Source organism: Canis lupus, chromosome 14 (genome assembly GCF_003254725.2).
Source record: "Canis lupus dingo isolate Sandy chromosome 14, ASM325472v2, whole genome shotgun sequence".
NCBI classification, from domain to species: Eukaryota; Metazoa; Chordata; class Mammalia; order Carnivora; family Canidae; genus Canis; species Canis lupus.
In genome coordinates, this window is record NC_064256.1 from 5,563,928 (window position 1) to 5,584,001 (window position 20,074).

Below are 20,074 nucleotides of genomic sequence, written 5' to 3' on the forward strand. Positions count from 1 at the left end.
ATTTTAAAGATTAAAAACTAGAACAGAGGGTATATAACTCAATGCTGAGATTGAGAGACATCTCTAGGAGACATAGTTCCTTGACTCAAAGGTCAGATCTGAGTGCTGTTGTAACCCTGATGCCCTCCTGTCCTCTTGGGATTTGGTCATAGGTTGTTGCCCCATGTCTAGAAATTCTGATTACCATCCTGCAGTGCCCTTCTGTCTAGAACAGGTCTCTGAATACTGATTCTCCCTTCAGATGTCTAAGCCCTGACTCTAAACTTAGGCTTCTCTTTCTGGAGTCAGGTGCCCCCCCTCCTTCTCTACCAATGATTCAACCCAACTTCTCCTTCCCTTTCTCACACCTTTCTCTCAACCTTTTGTATTCTGAGGCTGCCCACAGTGACATGCTGACAGTTATGTCCTTCATGAGCAGAGTGGCTGAAAAGTAACAGGCACAAAATAGAGGAAGGGGACCGGAGGAAGGAAATATTGGGGGGTGGGAGGTGGGAGATGCTTCAGAGGTTTCCTCCTTTGTGAGGTTGGGCACTCCTTGCCTCTGTTTATTCCTTGTCCTGTCCCTCCTCCTTAGAGGAGGAACTTAATCTAGTGAAGTATACAGGGCATGCTCAGTTCAGCTGCTCTTTTCTTCCTCTTAGGTATCTGCCTACCCACAGTGAGGATGTCACCTTGCTCTGCTCCTCTGGGAGCAGGGTCCCTTCCCCTTCTTACCATCATCTCCACCCTTAGCATGAAAAGGCCTGTCCTGATCAAATGTTACTTGTGACTGGGTGAATAAGTCTACCTAATTCTGAAACTCACTTAGTATTTAGAATCCCATTATTTCTCACAAGAAACAGCATTTATCAGCAATCAAGGTGATATTTTGGTCTCCATCTGCTCACTCTTTCGTCTTATTTCTCATCCTGACCAGAACCTGGGATGGGGATTGGGGAAAAGAATACTATTAAGGGATACTTCTCAGAAACCTGAAAAGGAAATAACACTTGTTAAGAGCCAACTGTGTGCTCAGCATAAAGAGAAGAGTTTTACCTATGTCAGTTCATTTAATACCACAACCACCCCCAGTATTTACATTATTTTCCTTTTTCACATAAAAGGGAAACTGAGGCTCAGAAAGATTAAGAAACTTGCCCAAGATCTCACAGCTAATGAGTGGCAGTTGTCTCTCTAACTTCAAAGCCCAAGCACTTTCCACTGCATAAGACATTGTCTTTGGGTGCTATCAAGAGACTCCTCTGAGAGTAAGGCAGCAATCTCATCTTCATTAATACTTCATCCTAACCAACCAAGCTAGTAATTAAGCAACGTGCAGGGGAGACAAAGATGATAGAACCAAAGGCCAGGGAACGAGATGGTCGCAAAACTCTAGATGGAAAAACATTAAGAAATTTATTTTTCCCCGGATTTCTTGGAGACTTTTGGACTTGTGCCCTAACTTGTGCTCTGGCTTCCCTAGTTGTAAAATAATTCAATAATACCTGGTCCTCCTTAAGTGAGACCACATGTCATGCTTCTCTGAGATTGGCCTCAGCACGGTTGTCCCTGTGCCTATACTTTCTGTTAAAAAAAAATGTATGTCCCATTGCCTTGGATAGAGTAAAAATAATTATAATGAATAATGAATCTCTTAATAATACGTGAAAACAGAGGTAGTGAAGTGATGAACAGAAAATGACATTTAAATGCTAGCCATAGGGGCTGACCCTTTAAACAGACAAGCTAAAGATGTTTGGATCTGACACTGAAGGATAGTCAGCTGGCAGGCTGAACCATAGTCACTAAGAGGACCAACAACTCCCCAGATGCCAAGGAACCAAGCAGCATTTCCAGGAGCTAAAACTCTACCACTGGTTTCTTCTCATCTTCCCAACAAAAGCTCAGAAAGTACAAGGGCACCCCACAGGCCACTAAGCACATTCTCAGTCATCCTCCAGGGAAATTTGATGCTGAAAAATGGACCTTTTCCAAAATAGTGGTTCAAGCCAGATGAGGAATTACAGAGAAGACAGCCTTCCATGGAAAATACCCTGTCTCCAAATCCCCAATGTCTTCATTAGGGAACTGAAAACACAGGCACACCAGCTGGTCTCAACTGCTTTGAAGCACTGTGGTACAGTGGAAAGAGCCATGCTGGAGAGCTGGCTGGCAACAAGAGACTAGCCGTCTAGTCCCCAACTCTGCCAAGTTTTAGCTAGGTGACCTTGGCAAAGGTGCTTAACTTCTCTGGGCCTCACTTTCCTCATTGGCTAAATGAGGTTTGACTAGACTATGATGTCTTCTGGTTCTGAAATCCTATCTTTCATCTTTGGATTAGCACCTTACATTTAAAGAAAATTAAAGCAGGTTCTTGGGTGTTCTGTTTCTCAAAGATCCTATTATTCTAGTGATCATGCCTCTCACCTTTTCAGTATTCTTCATTGGCTTTCCTTCTTCCACAAGAATAAACCTAAATTCTTCAGCTTGGCATTCAAAGCCCTTTGTGATCAGCCCATGTTTATCCAGCCACCCTCTCTTCCCACCAATCATGTATTTTATACTATGGCAGTACTGGACTATTTCTATTCCCCCATAATATTCTTACTGCAGTGTCAAATATTTATTGAGCATGTACTCTGTTAGACACTCACCTTGGTAAGCCTTTGCACATACTGTTCATTTAGCGTGGACTGCCTTGTAAAAATCAAGGTAGAGTTGCTGCTGTAACAAACAGGCTAAATAATATTAGTAAATTAACACAATAGAATATTATTCCTTAGTCATGTAACAGTTCAGTGTGGCAAGCAGCCTTCCACCCAGGGTCCTTCTACTTTGTATCTTTGCCATCCCCTAAGCTTTATTATTTCTTTTTCATCCCCTAAGCTTTAGAGTCCTTTCTTTACTTTCAGAGCTCACAGCTGGGAAAGAGAAGGAAGAAACAGCACACTTATTTCTTACCCTAATCCAGAAATGATGCAGATCACTTCTGCTCACATCCCATTAATGAGAACTGGCCACCTGGCCCCACTTAGATGTTTAGGGGATTGGTAATCAGTTGGGCCACTTGCCAAAAAAATTTCATACTGTGAAGAACACAAGTCTTTGATGGTCAATCAGCCATCTCATCCCCTTCCTTATCTACTCAGCAAAGGCTTATTCACCCTTCAAACCTCAGTCCTAGTGCTATATCTCCCTTGTAACATCTTCCTTGACTTTTGGAGGCAGTTGTGGGTCCTCCTTTTCCAATGTCTCGTGACACTTTTCATATTTCTCTATTATGACAGTTATCATAGTAACTGTGTGGTTTCATGCTAGTTTACTCAACTGGATTGTGACCCTTAAGGGCAAGAATCTTCTCTTTTCATTTTTGTATTTGGAAATTTTAGCACAGAGCCTGGTAAATAATAGTTTTACAATAATATTTATGAATATTATCAGTGAATGGATGAGTGAATGAATGATTACTCTAAAAGAGAGCAGTTTTGTTTTTTAATTATTTTAAGTAGGCTCATGCGCAATGTGGGGCTTGAATTCACAATCCTGAGATTAAGAATCCCATGCTCGGGGATCCCTGGGTGGCGCAGCGGTTTGGCGCCTGCCTTTGGCCCAGGGCGCGATCCTGGAGACCCGGGATCGAATCCCACATCGGGCTCCCGGTGCATGGAGCCTGCTTCTCCCTCTGCCTATGTCTCTGCCTCTCTCTCTCTCTCTCTCTCTCTGTGACTATCATAAATAAATAAAAAATTAAAAAAAAAAATAAGAATCCCATGCTCAACAGTTCTTTTTTTGCTCACAGGTCCTTTAATAAAACCACCTTTTTGCATTGAAAAAAAAATCACACACTCTACCTACTGAGCGAGCCAGTCACCCTAAGGATCTGGTTTTTATTGAGGAACAAAGACCTCAGTTAAAAAAAACAAAACAAAATAACTATTGGTGATTCTGATTTATCCAAACACTAAAAAGAAAATGAACTTCCCATACAAATATTTTTTCTTTTTTTTTCTTTTTTTTCCCATACAAATATTACAATTAAATTAATATTTTGCATTATTTATTTAGAATCTGTTTCTCGAAGAGCTTACAATAAATAAACAAGCAAACAGACAGACAAACATTTTAAGGGTCACCTAGCTGGCACAGTCAATGGCACATGCAATTCCTGATCTCAGGGTGGTGAATTCAAGCCCCACGTTGGGTACAGAGCTTACTTAAAATATATACATAGATACATAACACACTCTGTTTCTCACATAAGTTTCATGAAGGTAAGGATCTTATATGTTTGTTCTTTGCTCTGACTCTAGGAACATAAGTACGTACTCAATAAATATTTCAGAATGAATGAATGGATAAAGAAATGAATAAATACATGAATGACGACTGAACTCTTAACCCCATGAGCCATATAATAAATGCATAGTTTGGATTGTAAGAGGAAAGTGTGGATGGGCAGTGAAGACCTACCACCACAATTAGAAAAACAGAGCAGGGTGTTCACTAGCTTGTCTAGTCCATGTCATGATCCTCTTTACATAAGAAGATGAATAAACATCATGAGAGGATAGCTAAAATCTCAATGGGAATAGTAGCCTGTGAGTCAATGAGGACAAATAGATGTCTCCAAGTATGAAATAGCCTTTGTAAATTGATTAATGAGAGAGCTAGGAAGCAAGTGTGCAGACAGTTACAGAGTTCTGACAGCTGAAAAATACATTGATTAAGAAAGAGCAAAAACATGTTTTTCATAGTTTTTGAAGATGTGTGAGATAGTTATTTAAATGTTTATGACACATTTATTTTCTTCTCATAGGTGCCATGTGACAAAGTTTGGTTTAGATATTACATATGGCTTCTGGTGCATTACTTGCCAGATTTTGTCATGGGAACCATCTGACAAGAAGAGCAAAGTACAAGTGCATGGGCAACTTCTAAATCAGAGCCTCTGCACAGGCTTGGTTCAGGTATCTTGAACCTTTGGAAAGTCCTAAATACAAACAAGTTCACAGTGTGGACTGATTTGTGGTGGTAATGAGGTTGATGCTGATGTTGACAGATGGACTTTTTCCAGAAACTGACCAAGATGTTAATGGTAGGTTAGGCATTAAGCAACCTGAAAATAGGACAGTACATCTATTTTGCATCCCTTTGATGATACACAAGAACAGAATAATCAGTGTGCATCAAGGAGCTATCTGTCTACCCTTGTGGCCGCAACTGCTATGTCCTGGGCACACAGGTAGACTTCTTAGCCTCTCTTTAAGTTGGGCAGAGCACTGTGACTAGTTTTTGGCCAACAGAAAATGGATGGAAATAATGGATGTCATTTCTAGGTCTGGGCCTCAAAAAGCCTCCTTCGTGATGATGATGGCAGGCCTTTTCCCCCACCCACTGGCTGAATGGAAAGAATTCTGAGAACCTAAGGAAGATAGAGCCACAAGCTAGGAGAAGCATGTATCTCTGAATTACTGCATAAGAAGGACACTGACAACCAAATTCCACACACTTCTACCCCTACCAATTCATACTGGACTGTGATAAGAACAATACATTTTAATTGGGTTAAACCATTGAGATTTTGAAGTCATTTGTAATAGTCTATCTTGATTAATACAACCCTATTTCCCAACTTTTATCCTGATTGCAAGTAGTAAGAGAGACTAGGGTAAATTTCTGCAGTGTCAGAGGATTGAGATAAAAGAAGGTATCAGAGACCATGCTCAACATCAGAGAATACTGCATTTTAAGGGGATTCTGGAGTTAATTTTAAAGCCTTAGAAATCCCCACAGAGCTAAAGCCATGCATGTTAGTCGCTGCTTATCTAACCAGTCCCTTCTGGACACTTTCATACTCTTGGGAGAATAGTGAATAACCTTCTCCAAACCACTTTCATATAAACCCCAAACAGCCTATTCAACTTAAAATGCTAGGATCTAGTCAGATTATACCACATTTAGAGCTGTCTTGCTTCTGCTTTTGTGTTTTGCTGAACATAGTGATTAAGAAGAAGAAGAAGAAGTTGGTAAGTAACTTGGTGTTTGGAGGTACATTTTAAAATGATTACACAAGGTTTAGTTGAGCACTGGACCAATGGACAATTATCGGGGAGCCAAACACTGTGGCACAAATGAGGTCTCTGGGCGCTTGCCTGAAGATATTATTGGGAAACTTTTGTTTACTTACCAGACTTGAAAGCTAAATCCTTTTTCAAGTAGCCTCTGGGTGTTAAGGACAGCAAATAAAGATGTGCTGATTGAAAACATTTAGAAAACAGCTTATTATAGCCTTTAAAATAACAAGGTATTAATTCAGCTTAAAACAGAATATTCCACATTCATTTGGCCTGCTTAACAGAAACACCAAGCTTAAAAGCTGGATTCTACAGGTCATCTCTGTAAAGATGCTCCACCAAATGAAATTTAGCAGAGGCCTGGGACAAGGGCTCTAGAAAATGCTAGATTGCTCTGGCTGGTAGTTAAGAACCTGATCTTATTAATGGAAAGTGGGAAACTGGGACACTTGGGTGGCTCAGCAGTTTAGTGTCTGCCTTTGGCTCAGGGCGTGTTCCCACTCCGGGTATCAAGTCTCACATCAGGCTCCCTGTGGGGAGCCTACTTCTCCCTCTGTCTGTGTCTCTGCTTCTCCCTATGTCTCTCAGGGATAAATAAATAAAATCTTAAAAAAAAAATCTTAAAATCACTGTTCTTCCAGTGATTAATGGAAAGGGGGAAACTGATCTCCCTATCTTGGGGGTGCCCAGAGAAAGGGATGAACTGGGAAATAGCCAAGGCTCTTTGGCAGAAACAGGTAAGAGATTTAAGAGACAGTCTCATTGTTTAGAAGAGTATCTTTGGGGCTGAGATGGAAGAAGGCGGCTTGGGACAGTACTTTTCAGGAAGTAAATTCTATTACCCCGTTTTTAAAGGGAACAAACTAAACTTCGATGATCTTCAGACTTTCCTCATCTCTTCCACAAGCTTCATCTTTTGTTCCCTTTCCAAAGGCACTCTATTCCTTTTCCTCGCATCCAAAATCCCAAGTTTCCATAAACAATCAGATATCCAGGAGCAGATCTGGTATTTCTTTTCTTTTTTCTTTTTCTTTTCTTTTTTTTTTTTAAGATTTTACTTATTTATTCATGAGAGACACAGAGAGAGATTGAGGCAGAGACACAGGCAGAGGGACAAGCAGACTCCATGCAGGGAGCCTAATGTGGGACTCGATCCCGGGACTCCAGGATCACACCCTGGGCCCAAGGGATCCCCAGACCTGGTACTTCTTGAGGCTAACCACCAGAGCTAAGTCAAAATCACATAGGAATCCAGAGAACAGGTGGGCTTAAAGTGTTGCTAATGTATAATTAGGGAATTGAGTATCCCCCCTCCAAGGACCCATTCATCAACAAAGAGGATGTGCTGCCTCCTTGTACATCCCCTAGTCAAACCCCTCAAGACTTGACTTAAGTGAGGTGCCTGGGTAGCTCAGTCAGTTAAGTGTCTGACTCTTGATTTTGGCTCAGGCCGTGATCTCAGGGTTGTAGGTAAAGCCCCACAACAGGCTCTGTGCTGGGTGTGGAGACTGCTCAAGATTCTCTCTCTCTCTCTCTCTCTCTTTCTCTCTCTTCCTCTCCCTCTCCCTCTCCCTTTTCCTCCTCCTCTCCCTCTGCTCTCTCCCCACTCCCTCTCTAAAAAAAGACAACATAAGTTCTTTTTTTTTTTTTTTAATTTTTTTTAAATTTTTATTTATTTATGATAGTCACACACAGAGAGAGAGAGAGGCAGAGACAAAGGCAGAGGGAGAAGCAGGCTCCATGCACCGGAGCCTGATGTGGGACTCGATCCCGGGTCTCCAGGATCGCGCCCTGGGCCAAAGGCAGGCGCCAAACCGCTGCGCCACCCAGGGATCCCAAAAAAAGACAACATAAGTTCTTAAGGGGTGATTGGTATGACCATGTAGAGCTATGTTATATATATATGAGTACCTCCCAATCTCTTTTCTCAAAGAACAGATTCATTTTTCCCCTAAGGGCTATATGCTTTGAAAGATTTTTATTTACCAAATAAATCACATTTACAAAGAAAACATATTAAGTATTTACTAAGTACTAGGTATTGTATTAACGAGTGCTTTACCTCCATTATCTAAAATCCTCAGGTAGTCTGAAAATATAAAATATAAACCATTACTCCCATTATATGGATAAGTAAACTAAGGTTCAGAGATGTTAAGTACATAGCCCAAGTTTTATTGCTAGAAATTAAATTCTGGCCTCACCTCTACACCCACATTCTTTCCAGTATGCTTTGTCTACTCTAGACAATACATGCAACCAACCAGAACTTCTTAGTATGAAGATATATTCTTCACAGTGGGTGAATGTGGCATAATTTCCCCATCTTCCAACTCTGCCTTCCAAAAAGGAAAGAAGCTTTCCATTACCTTTTTTAAAGATTTATTTATTAATTCATGAGAGACACAGAGAGAGAGAGGCAGAGACATAGGCAGAGGGAGAAGCAGGCTCCATGCAGGGAGCCTGATGTGGGACTCGATCCCAGATCCTGGGATCATGCCCTGAGCTGAAGGCAGACGCTCAATTGTTGAGCCACCCAGGCATCCTGAAGCTTTCCCATTATTGAGTCAACCTTTTCAAGCTTTACTATGAGTAAATATACAATGTACTTCGGACTTTTTTGAAGTACTGGACATGGTTCAAGTAATCTTATTCTATCCGTATTGAACTGTGAGATCCTACAGAACCCAGGCTGGAAACAGGAACTGGACAGAGGGAGTTCAGAACATAGATCCAGGTGCAGACCTCCTTCCCTGGGATTCTCTTTCCCTAGGATTCTCGCACTTCTTGGGTTCTATCAAGTGTTCAGTGATGTACCACAGGCCAATGTGAGGTAGGAAATCCTTCAGATCCCATAAAATTTGGTGGGAGTAAGGGGAGTCACTGAAGCATACCAATGTAGGATAATGAGTGGTCAAAGAAAGTGAGGAAGAAGAATGAGCAAGGATGGAGAAGGACAAGGAGAGGTCAGGCAGAAGAAGAAGAAGGAAGGAAAAGAAGAAAAGAGGGGGGCATATATAAAGAGGGGGGAAAAAAGAGAAAAGGAAAAGGATGGATGATCCTTTACTCTATTTGATCTTGTGAACTGCTGGTGTGTTCTTTATTACCAAGTATAATAAACCCCGATGGAGGCTATCAGCATGTGTTGCCAGGTTGCTGGGAGAGCTACTGGTGAAGAACTGTTGCCGCAAAGGGGCCTTCACTACTTTCCTTACCCAACTGGTAACTTTGAAGCCAGAATCTCAAAAAATTACAGAATAAATGGAGAAAAAGGATATTGTTGATTTCAGTTGTAAAAGGAAAATTGTTCGTCCAGTACCCTAGGTTAAGTTCTGTCCTGTGATGCAGAAAATTCACAACAGTTTAATCTTTGTGCTGGCTGAAAAACAAAATAACAACAAACACAAAAAAACAAATGAGCAATCATAATCAAATAACCCCCTCTGGGTATCTGGAAATGCACAGCAACCCTGAGCAGAGTTTAACTGACTTGAATATTTAATTGCCATAAAATAAAAGTGTTGATTTTAAGATTAAAAATAACTCATTTCCTTAGAAACCCAAATTCTTAGTTTTAATAATGAAATCCTTTACTGTAGTTGCTTATACTTTCAGTGGATCAGCTATTTAATTTATAATAGTTAAAGAAACAAGAGGTAAACATCAAGCAAAGAGAGCAATGCATATTTTTTCCTTACTCTGAACGGTACTCAAGAAACATCTAAGGATCTGTCTATTCTTCATCCAAAGAAAATGTTCTTTCCTAATTTTTTGTTCTAGAATCTAAAGTGGTTTTTGGGGGGTGGGGAGGAGTGGCAGGTGGAGGAATTATTTTAAAGTGCCATAAAAGATTCTTCTGGGAAAAAAAAAAAAAAAAAAAAAAAGATTCTTCTGGGGACAAAAAAAAAAAAAAGATTCTTCTGTATCTGGAATCCCTTTAATAAGTGTTAGCAAAAAAGGTCAATTTGCCAATGGTTAAATTCTGGCTAATGAACAATTTCAGAGTAACTTCTTCTGGGCCCAGAGAAAAAGTAGTCTCTGTTAGAATTCATATTCCAGAAATCTCTACTCTGATTGACCACTCTCAGAGATAAACTTGAACTTCTGTGTCTACTCCATAAAGAGGATAAAGTCTCAGTCTTAATCCTCTTATCCTTTATACAGGATAAAGGCTGCCTCCTAGGTGCCAGACAACAACTCAGAGCCCCTTTATCTGAACCTTCAAAGTAAGGATAATCATTTTAAAACAGTGTAATTGGTCAAGTCCCCATTTTTTTTTTAAGTCCCCATTTTTAAAAACCCGTTTTTAGTAAGATGTCATCACTTTAACCTAGTGATCAGTATCAGGCTTAACAATAAATAGTGGGACAACCAGATGTTATGTACAACCTAATAGTGATATAGGAGGAAGCACACAGCATTACCTATGAGGCATTCTTACCAAAATGTTTAATCTGATTCTTATTGGGCCTTTAGATTCAATTTTGAGCTTACAAAAAAATACAGAGAACAGAAGAACAAGTTTAACAACACCATGAGAAAACAATCAGACAAATCAAGAAGGTGGGACATTCTGTAGAATTAGTCCAGAATCATCAAGAAGTCAATGTCTTAAAAATAAAATGTATGTGGGTGTGGTGCAAGGAGACAGCTCTAGAATTCAGAGCCATAAGAAACATAATAACCAAATGAAATATGTGGCTCCTGTTTGAATTAATCATTTTTAGAAGACATTTGGGGGAGGAAGAAATGAGTTTTTTTTTTTTAAGTTATTCTTAAAGGGTATAGAGTTTATTTATAATAATGAAAAAGTTCTAGAAATGTGGTGGTTGCACAACATTGTGAATGTACTTAATGCCACTGAATTATGCACTTAAAAATGGTAAATTTTACATTATGTATATTTTCCCACACAATTTTTAAAAAAGACGTTTTGGCGACAAATAGAGAATATTTGGATATGGATATTAACTGCTATTGAAAAATTATCTGAATCTTATTAAGTGTGCTAATAGAATTGCATTTACCTAAGAAAGATGTGTTTATTATTTAAAGGTGAATGTTGAAGTATTTAGTATAAATATATTTAGTATATGTTTAGTGAAATATATGTATTTCTATAGCTTGCTTTAAATTACTTCAGACCAAAAAAGCCAAAAGGAAAATGAAGAATATATGACACAATTTTAGCAACTGTTTAATCTAGGTGATAGATAATGGATGTTCATTATACTATTTTGATTCCTTTTCTGTATACACCAGAATTTTGCAAAAGAGAAGGAAATCATGAACAAATCACTTCTGTGTACAATGAAACAAACCCTGATTGCAGTTCTTTTTTTCTTTTTCCTTTTTTTCCAAGGGATTTATTTTTGAGTAATCTCTACACCCAATAGGGGGCTCAAACCCACAACCCTGAGATCAAGAGTCGCATGCTCCACCGACTGAGCCAGCCAGGTGCCCCAACAAAAACTCTGATTACAGGTCTGAATTAGAAATGTGAGTTACCCAGAGGTGATGCTCTCTAGAAAACCAAACTTTCTGGAGGTAAGAAGATGGGTGGCACAGCATGACAGTTGGTGGTCATAATCGTTTAACAGAGATGTCACATCTAAGAAAACGGCCCAAAAGAAAGTTCGAAAGCATGAAGAGAAAGTTTCAACCCAAAACCAGAGTGCAGGAAGTCTGCATAGAGAATCATTGCTCTCAGCCATAACGGCTCCCCGGCAAACCCCCTATATCCTCCTTCGGGGCGGGGAGGGGGGGTTGTTGGGTTACTTAATTGTACTGAACAGCAGCCTGGTGCCGTTTCTGGGAGCTACCCAGAAAGGAAAAGGACTGTTCTCATCAAAGGCACCCATTTACAAATCAGTGCACCAGAAAACATGTCTCTAGCTGTGTCTCTTCTAAAGCATTATGAAGCTCATTGCCATCCTCATTTTCTTTGTGAATAGAACTTTATTGTACCACGACTAGAAGTGCACTGAGAAGGGAAGAAGGCTTTGAAAACAAAACAAAACAAAAACAAACAACCCACCACACCAAGTACTAATAAAGTAAAGCTCTAGGAATATAGATGGATGGCTTCCCCTGCACAAAATATCTGGTAACATCTGCAAAAACACTTCATTTATACCAAAAATTGTAACCTTACTATAAAACACAGATTGCTTTAATAATTCGGCAATTTCCTTCCGGGTTAAAATCTTACTCAGAAATCTTGACATGAGCATCTTCCTCTAATGGGTCTTTGGTTTCAAGGAACGGTAAGGCGTTCTTTCACGGAGGCATTCTGCTCAGGTTTGCTTTGAGCCTGTCCTCTCCACTATCTGCATCTCTCTATATCTCTGTCAAAAATCTTCCCACTAAGATCATCTAGAAGAGGAACATCCATCTACCTCTTCTCATCCTCTCCTCCCTTTTCTGCAAGAGGAGACAGTAACTCTCTGATTGTAGGCATAGAGCCACATTTACAGTGAGTACAGTCACTGGACTTCTTCCTTATCCCCTCCCCTCCTCTTCTTGCTCTCTACCTTTCCCTCTGTTTTGCTCTATTTCCTTCTCTAAGGGGGCCAAAATGTTAGGAGGGCATTTCCCTTTCATGCACTGAAGTTCAGCCATCTGGTTCTTTTGCGATACTCCCAGATGCTTTGATTGCTCTCTTATCATCACACCCAGCATAGGATGATAAAATTGCAAGATTCAAGTTTAGGCTTAGGGCAAGAAAAAATGCACCTTAAATCTTCTATCTTGGCTCTGAGATCTAGGCCAGTTTACTAGAGAGCTCTTCATTAGCATTTTAGGCACAACTTGATAAATGAAATGTTATACTACAGTTGGTTCTATCCCCTGAGGGATAAGGGTGATACCTGTTCTAAACCTGGGTTTAGAGGTCCTTAGATCCCTTGGCTTAATAGTTCTCTCTCTCTTTATATATAAATTATACAAATTACATATATATATCAGCTTTATTGAGCTTTACACCACGTACCATACAATTCACCCGTTTAAAGTATACAGCTCAATATATATATTTTTAAGTATATTCAGAGTTATGCAAACATAACCATGGTCAATTTTAGAATATTTTATCACCCCAAAAGAGAATCCTTGTACCCATTAACCATCAGTCCCCATTTCCTCCTAACTTCTTCCATCAAACCTCAGCAATTAGACAGTCACTACTCTATTTTTCAGTCTCTGTAGATTTGCTTTTCCAGACATTTCATATAAATAGAATCAGCCTTTTGTGTCTGGCTTCTTTTAAATAGCGTAATATTTTTCAAGGTTTATCCCTGTTGTAGTTCTTTCCTCCTTTTTATTGCCAAATAATATCCATTGTATGGATTTACCATATTTTATTCAACCATTCATTAGCTGGTAGACATTTGGGTTGTTCCTGATTATGTTTTTTTTTAAAGTTTATTTATTTATTCATTAATTTGTTTAAGTAATCTCTACATATAACATGGGGCTCCAACTCATGACCCTAAGATCAAGAGTTGCATGCTCTTCAGCCTGAGCCAGTCAGGTGCCCCGGGTTGTTTCTATTTTTGATTACTATGAATAATGCTGCTATTACCATTCATGTACCGTTTTGTTCGTCCGTTTTTGTTGTATATCTAGGAGTGCAGTTGCCAGTTAATATGGTAGCTCTATGTTTAATCTTTTGAGGAACTTGCAGACAGATTTCCAAAGTGGTATAAACCCATTTTACATTCCCACTAGCAATGCATGAAGATTCCAATTTCTGCACATCTTGCCAACCTTTGTTATTATCTGTCTTTTTTATTATAGCCTTTCTAAGGGGTTTGAACTAGTATCTCATTTTGCTTTTGATCTGCATTTTCCTCATGGCTAATGATATTGAGCATCTTCTCATAAGTTTATTGGCCTTTTGTACATCTTCCTCAAAAGAATGATTATAGCAATCCTTTCTCCAATGGGAAAGTGTTTCTCATAAAAATGAAAAAATTAGAAAATGGAGACTAAACGAAAGGAATTATGGGTACTTAATATAGATAATATTTTTTCTACCAACATTATTTTAAAATGGAACACATTATCTTACGATGATATATAGATAGTACAAAAGAATGGACTAGCTAATCTAGATAATCATTCTCACTTTGGCAGCACATATACTAGATAATCTATATAATTATCATCTTAGGATGGTACATATTATATATTTGGGGGAGTGAAATGGGTTAGGTATTCTTTGCAAACACTCTATGGGCAAGAGAAACACATCATTGGGCACATTTGGGTCATATGACATATCTGCCATGTAGTACAATATTAAAATAAAAATGAGAATGAAATTAATATGCTAATAAAATCCAAGTAGAATTGGTTAGATGTTGAGATTCCAGGTAGACTACAAACATGAAGAATGTACTTCTGGGATGTAGACGTATAATGGTTTTAGAAACACAAAGTGGCATCAGTAATAAATGTATTGAGTCCATAGAAAAAATTCTTCTCACCTTGTTTCTATGAATACATTTCATATGTTAATGTGGGAAATTTTTTTTAAAGCAATTTTTGCATATCCCCCCCAAATTCTTTGTCCATTTTTAAGTTAGGTTAAAATTTTAAATTAACTTGTAAGTATTATTTATATATTCTAGAGACAAGTTTCTTATCGGATGTAAGATTTGCAAATATTTTCTCCCATTCTATAAGTTGTCTTTTCACTTTCTTAGTGATATCCTTTAAAACATGCAAGTTTAAATTTTGAAGAATTTTAATAGCTTTACCTCATATTAGGTCAGTGATCCATCTTGAGTTAATTTTTGTTAACTCATTGTTTTGCATATGGATACCCAGTTGACCCAGCATCATTTGTTGAAAAGACAATTCTTGCTGTGCTGAATTGCCTTGGCACTCTTGTCAAAAATCAATTGACCCTAAATGTAAGGGTTTATTTCTGAACTCTTTATTCCTTTCCACTGATCCATATGTATATCCTTAGACAAGACCACAGTTTGTTAATTACTGTCCTCCAATTTTTTTTTCAAGTTTTTTGGGCTGTTTTGGGTTGCCTTTCCATATGAATTTTAAGATCAGCTTGTCAATATCTGGGAGAAAATACAGCCAGAATTTTGATAGGAGTTGGGTTGAATCTGTAAATCAGTTGTGGTAGTATTGCCTTATTAACTGGGATCCCTGGGTGGCGCAGCGGTTTGGCGCCTGCCTTCGGCCCAGGGCGCAATCCTGGAGACCCGGGATCGAATCCCACATCGGGCTCCCGGTGCATGGAGCCTGCTTCTCCCTCTGCCTGTGTCTCTGCCTCTCTCTCTCTCTCTCTCTGTGACTATCATAAATAAATAAAAATTAAAAAAAAAATTTATATCTCCTGACTGTTTATGAGATATTGTCATGATATCTTCTTTGCTTTCTTTCTCTTTTTTTCAGATTTTATTTATTTATTTGACAGAGAGAGAGAGGGAGAGAGAGGAAGAGAGTGCACAGAAGTTGGAGGAAGGTCAGAGGAAGAGGAAGAAGCAGGCTCCTTGATGAACAGGGAGTCTGATTCAGGGCTTGATCCCAAAAACCTGGGATCATGACTTGAGCCAAAGGCAGATGCTTAACTGACTGAGCCACCCAGGCGTCCCACCTTCTTTGCTTTCTTCATCATGGTTTCCTTTAGTTCTTTGAACATACTTATAATAGCTGCTATGAAGTCTTTGTCTGCTAGGTTGGGTATCTGGGCCCTCTCACAGGGAGTTTCTATTGACTGTTTTTTTCCTCCTATGTATGGGTCACATCACACTTTTCTGTCTCATTTCATTCTCATAATTTTTTGCATGAAAACTGGACATTTTATTTATTTTTACTAAACACTAGGCCAAACATGGAGCTTAAACTTATGACCATGAAATGAAGAGTTGCATGCTTTACCAACTGAGTCAGCCAAGTGCCCTGAAAAATGGACATTTTATCTTAAAAGATGTATTTATTTATTTGAGAGAGAAAGACAGACAGAGAGAGCACATGTGTGCACAAGTCGGGAGGTGCAGAGGAAGAAGGAAAAAGAATCCTCTAGCAGACTTCCTGCTGAGCACAGAGCCCAACACAAGGCTTGATCCCACTACCCTGAGACCTCAACTTGAGCTGAAACCAAGAGCCAGCCGCTCAACTGACTGAGTTATCCAGGCACCCCCCAAAATGGACATTTTTGATAATATATTGCAGCAACTCTGGATACTGATCCCTTCAACTTTATTGTTTATTTTTGAGCTTATGAACTTACTGTAGTTTGCTTTTTTATTTCTTTATTGAGCTTATTTCTTTTTTTTTAATTTTTATTTATTTATGATAGTCACAGAGAGAGAGAGAGAGAGGCAGGGACATAGGCAGAGGGAGAAGCAGGCTCCATGCACTGGGAGCCCGACGTGGGATTCGATCCCGGGTCTCCAGGATCGCTCCCTGGGCCAAAGGCAGGCGCCAAACCGCTGCGCCACCTAGGGATCCCAATTGAGCTTATTTCTTTAGTGACTTAGCTAGATTATTTTAATGAAGTCTATTTCCCTGCAAGGCAGAAACTCCACAGTTGCTCCTCAGAAAATACATGCTTGGACATATATATGCAATCATCCTAGAATGACAGTGATTTTAACACAGTTCTCTTGGACTGTCTTTATCCCTGATCTCTCTGTTGAATTATCTGTCTATGTTGGTCTGACCCCTCGCCCTTAGGCTCCATTTGTTGCTAGCTAATCACCTTATTGTTTTCAATATGCCCAGAGGCATAAATTGCTTCTTGGTCTGATCCAATTAAATTTAAGCCCCTCGCAGAGGTAGTTTTTGAGGCCAGTCTTTGAGACTTCTGACCCCAGAAAGGCTCTTCCTTGCTATCTTTTCCCCTGTTCCTCTCTGGTAAGCTAGCTGGCCTATGGTCTAGCTTTTGTTGCTCTCAAGAGCTACTGGCTCCCTCTGAATCTCCATTGTTTTTTAGATCTTTCAGCTTGAGCTTCCCCACACTCTAGTCCAAACAGAGTCAGTTCACTTGTGGAGAACTTGAGTCCTCTGTTCTTATTACCTTCATCTTTCCCTGGTAAAAATCTCAGAGACTCTGTTCTTGGACTGGGTGCAGGGACAGTGACTCACTTCTCTTGGAGTGATACCCCTATTTACAAGCAAGGTAGAGACAGTAGCCTCTGGTCTTCTTGCCCTCGTCTCCCTTCGCAGAACAACAACTTTATCATTATTTTTTAAAAGATTTTATTTTCAAGTTATCTCTACACCCAGGGAGGGGCCTGAACTCATGACTCTTGAGATCAAGAGTCACATGTTCTACTGACTGAGCCAGCTAGCCACCTGTAGGACAACAACTTTAAATGGCTGTTTTAATAAAGATTAATTTTTGCTAGTTATGGTTATTTTTCAGAAGTGGGTCTGTGGATCTCCTCATACCATCATTCCAGAAATTTGCCCCTAATTGGGATCTTAATATCAGTAAACCTTTCCTTGACTGCCAGTAATATCTTTCTGAACTTCTCTGGTCAGGATTTGAGTTCTGATGGAAAATAAGTAGAATATTAGAAGACTAAACTAGAGGTGAATTTGGAGGTAAAGTTACTAATAGATCACCCCTGAAAAAAGAAAACTTTATAGAGAGGCTCTATAAAGAGAACCATCAGACTTGAGCATTCTAAGCATAGAATACCAGCATATACTGATCAAAACAAACCACTAAACCAGGTATGAGGAAACAAAGTTTCTCATTTTTAGCTCTATTCTGGCTTTTCTGGGTGATCCTGAGTAAGCTAGTCAACCTCCTCTGAGCTCCAGTTTCCACAAATAGTATATTATGTTAAAGGATTTGTCTCACTGCAGGTCCCACAAACAGGGCATGTGGTTTATTCTGTTTATGTGAAGTGACTTTCACTAAATCTTTCCTACTGCCTCCTGCTGTCTCTTATGATTGACATCATGCATCTGGGAAGTATCTGTCGCACTTTGAGAATTATCACTGCTTTGGATCTATGAACTCTCCACTGAGCTTTGGCCTATAAGCACCATGTTCTAAATACCTTGAACTTGTATGAGGAAGAAAAGTCACAGAGGCTTATCCCTGTCCTCATTGAATGTTTTGATTTATAAAAGAAAAGGGAGTAGGACACTTGGAATTTCCAGCTCTGATTGCTGGTTATAGTCTACCATTTCTAGCCAGAATTATATCTCATCCTCCACAGGCACTCATGTTTCCGGTTATTTAAAATGAAGTTGATTCCTAGACAATTTGTCTCACAATTATGCCAACTATCTTTGGAACAAAGTTTGCCTCCAGTAGAATCTTTACAAAAGCCTATGGCCCTGACTTAATTTTTACTGACTTCTTAATAAGCACTGCCACAAATTATTTGAATATTTTGGAGATCAAGATTAATAAGTACCCTTAGTCATTAAGATGGTTAAAAACAGTTTCCCTCCAAAGATTACATTTAACAAGGCTACCCACAGGATGGTGACTCTGGCCAAAAAACCCCAGGTCTGAATTGAGAGCAACTGACCAAACCAAGATCAACCTAGTGGGCTTACCTGTGACATCCCAACCATCGTACCTGGCAGGCGATTTTTGCAGTACAAGAAAGTTGTTTAAAACTTAAGGGCCTGAGGCACCTGGGTGGCTCAATATGTTAAGCATCTGGCTCTTGGTTTCAGCTCAGGTCATGATCATATGGGTTGTGAGATCGAGCACTTTGTCGGGCTCCATGCTCAGTGGGGAGTCTGCTTGAAGATTCTCGTCCCTTGCCCCTCCCCCAGCTCCTTCACACAATATTTCTCTCAAATAAATTAGGTAAATCTTAAAAAAATATGGGGCTCCAATAGAGATTTATTGCTTAATGGTTTGGAAAAGAGATAGTTATGATGATTATACAAGATTATGAATGTATTTAATGCCACTGAACTGTACATTTAAAAATGGTCAAAATGATAATCTTCATATATTTTACAACCAAAAAAAGAAATCCACCTGGAGCCCCAGTGCTACTGACTCTTTGTCCAGAATGTTCCTCAAATTGTTTAATAATAACATTGAATCTGAGGCTTTGCCAGCACCTGAATTTCTCAAAGAGCTCCAAAGTTTGTCTTAGTATTATTGCCATCAGTATGGCAAATGGAAAAAATATTTTATGTTCCCATATTTTGTGCCTATGTCTCAGGAACTTGGAAATAATATGAAGCTACTTAGTATCCAGGGATGCAGAAGGGCTTAAGATGGGTGAATGTACATTTGGCGTTAGCCTGAGTTGGCATCCACTTCCCTGTGCCCTCATTAAATGGTACCTGAAATAACTAGCAGGATCATTAAGTGGCTTACCCTAATCCCTCTAAATTGTTAGACTTAATCTAGAATTATGAAGATATGACTCCAATTAACTGTCAATAGTTTTTGAACATCCTTTTTTATTGACTATGTCTTTTTCCTGTTTATCTGTTAGCCTGCCACAGCCTTGTGACCCAAGGCTTGGAATGGATCAGCCCTCCTACTCACTCCCTCCTGCGCACACCATGTCTCCATGGTAACAGCTTGTCAGGCCCTGCTTGGTGCAGGTTCTGAAGACCTCTCATCTGCAGCCTCAGGCCTGCACAGATTCAGTCTTAATAAGCCAGGCTTCTGAGTAGAAGCTCCATCTCACTATCTGGCAGGGTTTGAAATTGTCCTTAAGCCTCCTTTAGGGTACACCTGAGAAGTTGCCAGTGCCACTGACCTTTCTCCATTGCTATTCAGGGCAGTGTCAGGGTTTCTGTCTGGGATTCCTGCTTCAATCTGAGCACATCATCTCTTTCCAGCAAGTTCTGCTTCTATCATCTTCCTCCATCCAAAAGTTGAGAGCCATTCTGAATGTTTCAGGCCCTACCTGTGGCTGATTACCAAGGTCAGTTGGCACAACTGCTTTGTATCTCTCCAACTCTTCTTTCTCTGCATCACAATTGCTTTTGCTATGGTTCAGGCCCACATCAGTTCCAATTACAAGATCCTCCAACCTGATCTTCCTACTTCCATG

At 39.6% G+C, this 20,074-nt stretch overlaps 1 protein-coding gene across 4 annotated transcripts in view; it reads right to left on the bottom strand.

Annotated features, from left to right (window-relative positions):
- Positions 1–20,074, bottom strand: part of MKLN1 (muskelin 1) — a 326,298-nt gene that overhangs the window by 201,331 nt on the left and 104,893 nt on the right. The window contains exon 1 of one of the 4 annotated variants that reach the window (XM_025471678.3): positions 2,634–2,677. The exons of the other annotated variants lie outside the window; for them this stretch is intronic. Within the exon in view, the coding sequence (XP_025327463.1) occupies positions 2,634–2,662 (29 nt within the window). The 5' untranslated portion in view covers positions 2,663–2,677. Of the gene's footprint in view, positions 1–2,633; positions 2,678–20,074 lie in introns of those variants that run through there. 4 annotated transcript variants of the gene reach the window in all.